Source organism: Dendropsophus ebraccatus, chromosome 2 (assembly GCF_027789765.1).
Source record: "Dendropsophus ebraccatus isolate aDenEbr1 chromosome 2, aDenEbr1.pat, whole genome shotgun sequence".
NCBI lineage: Eukaryota > Metazoa > Chordata > Amphibia > Anura > Hylidae > Dendropsophus > Dendropsophus ebraccatus.
In genome coordinates this window covers 101,895,011-101,901,581 of record NC_091455.1, presented here as the reverse complement: position 1 = coordinate 101,901,581, position 6,571 = coordinate 101,895,011, and the positions used below count along the sequence as shown (strand labels likewise).

The following is a 6,571-nucleotide window of genomic DNA, read 5'->3' as shown; positions in this document are numbered from 1 at the left end:
TCAACTTGCAGATACCAAACTCGAGCCGGAAGCGGTGTGCCGGCCGCTGGACTCCCAACGGGCACATCGTTCTTACTGGCTAAACCATAACTGCTCCATAACTTTAAATCCACCAAAGCCGCCACGGAGGAGGACTGTTACACCTAAACAGGACTCCGACCCCCGCCCAGCAAGAATATGGCCTGCTCTATGCCGTCTTGTATACCTGAGAGGAAGATGTCAGATCCTATGTCGGTCAAATGTGTGCCGTCGGAAACCATGAGGCGACTATTGTCGCCTTCCAATTGGCGGTGGCATACCACCACACCAGCTCGAGAGCGGACGAACCGGGAAACCCGAGAGTTGACGGACCTGCGGGCCCTTTCAACAGCTTCCGAGTCTCGCGCTCCCTGCCAGGCCACTCTGGAGATAATTTCCGACCAGACAAAAATCATTTCAGTGAAAAAATTCTGAAAACGCTCTATGTCTGCCCTCATTAGGGTCATTAACTCTGCCATGCGCATAGAACATAGATCATTACCACCGGCGTGTAATACTAAGATCACCGGACTAGTTGCTCCACGGCCTATATCGACCACTTCCGGTAAGACCTGCGGCCATCTGAGTCCCCGAATTCCACGCCAATTGACGTCCAGGTCCCAAAAACCCAAGTTGAGCCCCCCAGGGCGAAATTCAGCTCGCTGAGAAGCGCGGACTATGTAAGAATGACCTAATAGCCAAATTACTGGTTTGACGGTGCCTAAAAGAAATAAACGTTAGCCTCATAATAAAAGATCGGGACGGATGTAGCCAGCGAAGCATGCGGAGCGCCAACGGCCTATACGCTGAACCTCGGCCTCGGAGAGGCCCGCCCTTGCCGCCTCTGTGGCCGCCCCGATACGAAATGAGTGGGTAGCGAATTGGTCAGGAGGAGCCCCTACTGCAGATAAACAGCGCCTAAACACCGACAGAAATTGGAATTGTGTGACCGGAGTAGAGTCAACATGTACGAAAAAATGCGAGCCCGCAGGCCTAAGCGCCAAGTAATCAGAAACCTGTTGTACTGGGCAAAGCGAGCCCTGCACTTGCCTTATGGGCAACCAGGCACCCCGACCAAACTGATCAGTCTTTGAGGAGCGCACCCGGATCCGTAGAACGTCGTTGGCAACGACCACATCCTCATAAAGTAAGCCTCCAGGTTTATGCTTAGAAGGGGGGAGAAGCTCCCCAACACGCAGCGCACCAAAAAATGCTGTGCAAAAACATGCTGAAAAAAGGGTTGACTCATAAGGGGAGGAGCAAACAGAGGGGCATGCCGATACCAGCTTGTTGAGAAGACTATACGAAACAGGACGCCTGGATTCTTTTCGGATGTGATGTTTTTTCCAACCTTTGAGGGCTTGACGTATGGCGAAATGCTTCGTAGAGTCCTCCCAACCGTTGAGCTTTAGAAAAAATGCCACACCAGACAGCGATCGCTGCGCTACTATGCTAGAGACACCCTTATCGCGCAATTGTAACAGAAAATCAATGGTGACATGCAATCTGACCTCCGCGGAGGAGGAGACATCCCTAGGAACCGCCAACCTTACCCAGTCCTCCCACGCCTTACCATGCCGTTGCCAGGTGGGTGGTGTCACTGAAGAACTGATCAAAGCCATCAATTGCTGTCCACTATGTCCCAAATGTGATCCGGGCATAAATGGCCATGGTCGTCCGCCCCGGGCAGGAGGGACCGAAACTCCTGCCAACGGAAACGGGAGAGGGAGTCAGCGACCGAATTCATCTTACCTGGGACATGACGTGCTCTAAAAAGGATGTTCAGGTCCAGACATCTCAACACCAGATGACGAAGGAGAGCCAGCACAGGAGGAGAAGAAGAAGAAAGGTTGTTAACACAATACACAACCCCCAAATTGTCAGTCCAAAAACAGATATGACGGTTACTGAATTTCGAACCCCAAATTTCGATGGCTACTATGATGGGAAATAGCTCGAGTAGTGTGAGATTTTTGCACAAACCAGCCGTGGACCAATGTACTGGCCAAGGGGCAGAACACCAAGATTTCTGGAAAACAGCCCCAAAGCCACAGGAACCAGATGCATCAGTGAACAGTTCGATTTCATCACTGCTGCATTCTAGGCACCTCATGTAAGTCCTGCCGTTGTAATTGGCGAGAAAAGCTTTCCAGACTTCCAAATCTAATTTTAATTGCCTTGTTAGGCGAATTCGGTGTCCCGGAGACTTTACCCCCCGTGTCGCTAAAGACAGGCGGCGAGAGAAAACTCTGCCCATGGGCATAACCCGGCAGGCAAAGACCAGGAGACCGAGAAGGGACTGCATTTGTCTTAAGGTGACCTTGTGGACCGAACAAAAACCCTCTATCAAATCTGCAAGCCTGGAGAGCTTATCCGGGGGCAATCTGAAAACCATTTCCATGGTGTCAATTTCAATGCCTAAGAACGACAATGTTGTAAGTGGACCTTTCGTTTTTTCAGCAGAAACCGGGACACCAAACCGGTCCATCATGAATCGGAAAGTGTCAAGAAGAAAACGACATAAACCACTGTTTGCGGGGGCCACGAAGAGGAAATCATCCAGATAATGAATGATGGACCTGGCGCCGGTCTCATATCTTACCGACCATTCCAAGAAAGTGCTGAACATCTCGAAATAATGGCAAGATATGGAGCAGCCCATAGGGAGACAGGTGTCATAATAGAATTTCCCCTCCACGTGGCAGCCGAGAAGGTGGTAACAATCCGGGTGTACTGGTAATAAACGGAAAGCCGACTCAATGTCGGATTTAGCCATTAATGCGCCACGGCCCGTCATCTCTGACCAATGCTACCGCACGGTCAAAGGATACATATGAGACTGAGGCATCCTCAGGAGAAATCCCGTCATTAACCGAAACGCCCTTCGGATGTGACAGGTGGTGGATAAGACGGAACTTTCCTGGGTCCTTTTTTGGGACTACTCCGAGTGGGGAAACTCGTAGGTTAGTGAAGGGTGGAGAAGGGAAAGGGCCCTCTATCCTGCCAAGAGATACCTCTTTCCGCATTTTTTCTTTTAAAACTTCCGGGTGATCCCTAGCGGATTTCAAATTGTCAGCGAATAAGGGGTTGCGGCTGAGAATGAAGGGGATGAAAAAACCAAAAGTAAAACCAAAACGTAATTGATCTGCCTCCTGCTTATTGGGGTATAGATTTTGCCAGGGTTCCATCGCAGCCGCGCACACCGGGGTCCTTTGGGTCACTGGTACTTGGGCGTGTCGATTTTCCCGAGTTTGAACGGCATCGCAGCGCGGGATGAGTGCCCCCGCAAGAGGAGCACTCATGCCGGTATTTACAAAGACCTGCGAATCTGCAGTGCCCTTCATTGTAGAGCCAGCAGGCTCCTGGTCTGCGTACGGCCACTGCCCCCTGCGCAGCAGGTGCACCGGCAGCAGTGGCCGCTGAGGGAAAGGAGTAACTCCTTTGTGGGGCTGTCATAAGGCGCAGCCATACGTCTGTAGCTTTTACCCCCCACCCGATATCAGGATGAAGGCTTAGGCGACGACGAAATTCTTCGTCGTAACGCCACCAAGCTGAACCACCATGGGATTTATAAGCATTGTAAATGGTGTCAAAATAAATGAAGAGCTCCTGACAACGCTCAGGGTGCCTTTGCCCCATAACACATCCCATAACAGCAAAAGCCTGTATCCAGTTGTTCATAGTTTTTGCTGGCTTAGGCCTGCGGTCATAGGGTCTGCTATCAGGGAAACCCCGCTCTCTGTCTATAGATGGCTGCTCGACGGAAATTAAAGACCATATGTCTATGTATTGATTGGCCCATATCTTGTCTTTTGTGTCGTTATCCACATGGGAACCCAGGGGGCTAACACCACAAAAGAAAACGTCTTTATGGACCCCCGCATGGTGGCGAGGGGGGTTAAAAGTATTATCCTGAGATGTACCTGGGTTAGGGGGAGGGAGGGGGTGCTTATCTAACAGTGTTCTAAGCAACGCTAACACCTCACCGTCTTTCCCGGATCCCGCCCCCCAAGCACCCGCATAATTGAACTCACCCAATCCCGATGGTATCGTTGGAGGAGGAGGAGGGACGCCGACCGGAGGAACTTCACAATGTACCAGGCTAAACGACCTGGACGGCGGAGGCTCCGGCCTCATACGAATGCTGCGCCGGCCGCTTTCGCCGGAGGACCACTCTGAAGTAGAGGGAGAGCGCCATCGAGACGATCTGGATCTTCTGGAGCATCTCGAACTGCGTGAGCAGCGGCGGGAGTGACGCCTGTGACGTCCGTGGCAACTGTGCCCAGGGGAATCATGGGAGGAGGAAGAGGAACCAGAGCGATTGCGGATCCTCTGGGACCTCCTGGCCGGGGGGGCTTCATTAGGAGCGACAGCTGCCGGCAGAGGAGTGGGAGAGGAGGAAGTGAGATTAGTGCTGGGGACATTAGCAGGCACAACGGCAGCAGTGGAAGAGGAGGGAGGGGGAGGGGGGACAGTGTGAGGCACTGTAACTTGAGCCACAGACAGAGCTGATGGCTGAGATAAGGCAGCCTGCTGGACGGGAGGAAAGGGAGAGGCTGCTACAGCCTGCTAGACGGGAGGAGAAGCGGAGGCTGTTACAGGCTGCTGGGCAGGAGGGGAGGGGGGATGCTCTGAAGAGGAGCTGTGGCTCTGCTGAGCACCCATGTCTGCAGTCTCTGACACCAACGGACCACGAGGAGCAGGGGGCCGGAAAACAGGGGCAGAGGATGAACTTCTGGGGTGAGGGGGCGGAGGGGCGGAGCCAGAACGCAAGCTGTTGCTGCGTTTAGCATGCAGAGGGATAGAGCTGGGGCTGAGTCTCGCTGGTGGCCGCGAGACACGTGCGGACCGGCGGCTCCCTGAGCTCTTAGCAGTGACCGGGGGAGGAACATTACCAGCGGAGGTCGCTGGAGGAGACAGAGCAGTCCTCAGACGGCCCAGGAACTCCTCATCCGCACTCTGGAGGCGGGCAGTAAGAAGCTGCAGCAGCTGGTCATCCGACATCTCTGAATCACAGACAGCAAGCGGTGTTCACAGCTCGCTTCCGGAACAACAAGAGGAAGTGGTGAGTGTGAGAGGGGGATATATAGACTCCTTTGGCGGGAACATAGACGCCTCCCATTGGTTAACCCCTCATGACGCAGCATAGGCAGTCTTAACACCACGCCGAGAACCAGGAAGCAAAACAAGGGAAAAAACATTATGCCTAGATAGCCATGCCTGTGCGAATGCCTCCCAAAACCACTGCAGTCCCTGGTCACACAGTCTAAGCGCCTGTACGTCCCCAAGAGTCTGGCTCCGTCTTCTCCCGGCTGCTGCGCGGCTGCCGGGGGTGTCGCGTCTTACCCCCGGCAGCGCGCGCATCCCAGAGCTCCCTGCGCGCCTTGTGTGTATAGAGATGAGGATGGTGTCAGTGTGAGGAGCCTAATATGTCTGTCTGGCAGATTCTGTGGATTCGTAGCTCGGAGAAGTTCTCATAATGGCCCAGGACGGATGGAGAAGATGAAAAGGAAAGAACTCTGATCAGAGAAGACGTCTCCTGTGAGTCACCTGATATAACTGCACTGTAATGTATATGGTGTATAGACCCGGTGTAGAGCTGGGGCCACCTCTATATGACTGGATGAGGTGATTTAGTATACTGGATTTGGTCAGTAACAATATGGTGGTGATGGTAGTGGTTGTGGTGTGGCGGTAATGTTTCCTTCCTATATACTGGTATTACATATATACACACACACCAATAGCATCACTTGGTCGTGAAAGGAGGGGGGGGGGGCCCAAGTTGGCCTCTCGCACCAGGGCCCAGGAGACATTAGCTACGCCCCTGTTCATAACTGTCTAGTGATTCCAATGACTGTTTATCTGTAGTGGCTAGAAATATTACACCTATTACTTAAGTGGGTTACTGAAAGCCCACCATACAAGTAGGCAATCGTAAGTTTACTGACATAGGCATTATAGTTACTGAGACATGTGGTGGTACTGATTCTGACATAGTGCTAGGAATGAATGTCATCCATCATTGCCTAACTGAATTGCTTGAAGCTTTGCATGCATCTTTCCCTTCAGCAGGCCATCCGTAAGCTTAGCATCCAGCAGAAGTTCTGTAATCATCGCTGTGAGATCTGCACAGTCTGTATATTAGATGAATGTCTGGTGACTCTACCAACAAACAGCGAAGGCTGAGTTAATATGCTGTGCCCTTTATATGAAACTGGCTGAATCACATGCCTGTTGTTTGTACATCGCTGACCATGGAGGTCCCCTACTGTTTCTTAATGTTTTCTTTAAAGAGCACCTGTCACCCCCGGTGCCGGGGTGACAGGCTCCCAACCCCCCGCTAGAGCCCCTCATATTTACTTCATCGCGCCGGGTCCCGCTTCTTCGGCCAGTCCCGGGACGGAGATATCCCAGCGGGAAGCCTGGCGCGCACCGCTGAGATGAGTCCGACGCTCATAAATAATGAATGGTGAGTCAGACACTCCATCTATTCTCTATGAGCGTCGGACTCGTCTCAGCGGCGCGCCGGGCTTCCCACGGGGATATCTCT

General features: G+C 52.6%; 1 protein-coding gene across 1 annotated transcript; it reads right to left on the bottom strand.

The window, feature by feature from the left end:
- Positions 1 to 679: 679 nt before the first annotated feature.
- LOC138784600 (uncharacterized) lies at positions 680 to 4,084 on the bottom strand. Its single transcript, XM_069960217.1, has 2 exons — positions 4,053 to 4,084; positions 680 to 1,723 (listed from the first exon to the last, which is right to left on the bottom strand). Exon 2 carries the CDS (start codon positions 1,677 to 1,679, stop codon positions 762 to 764), a length of 918 nt encoding a protein of 305 aa, XP_069816318.1. The 5' UTR covers positions 1,680 to 1,723; positions 4,053 to 4,084; the 3' UTR covers positions 680 to 761.
- Between the last annotated feature and the right edge of the window lie 2,487 nt (positions 4,085 to 6,571).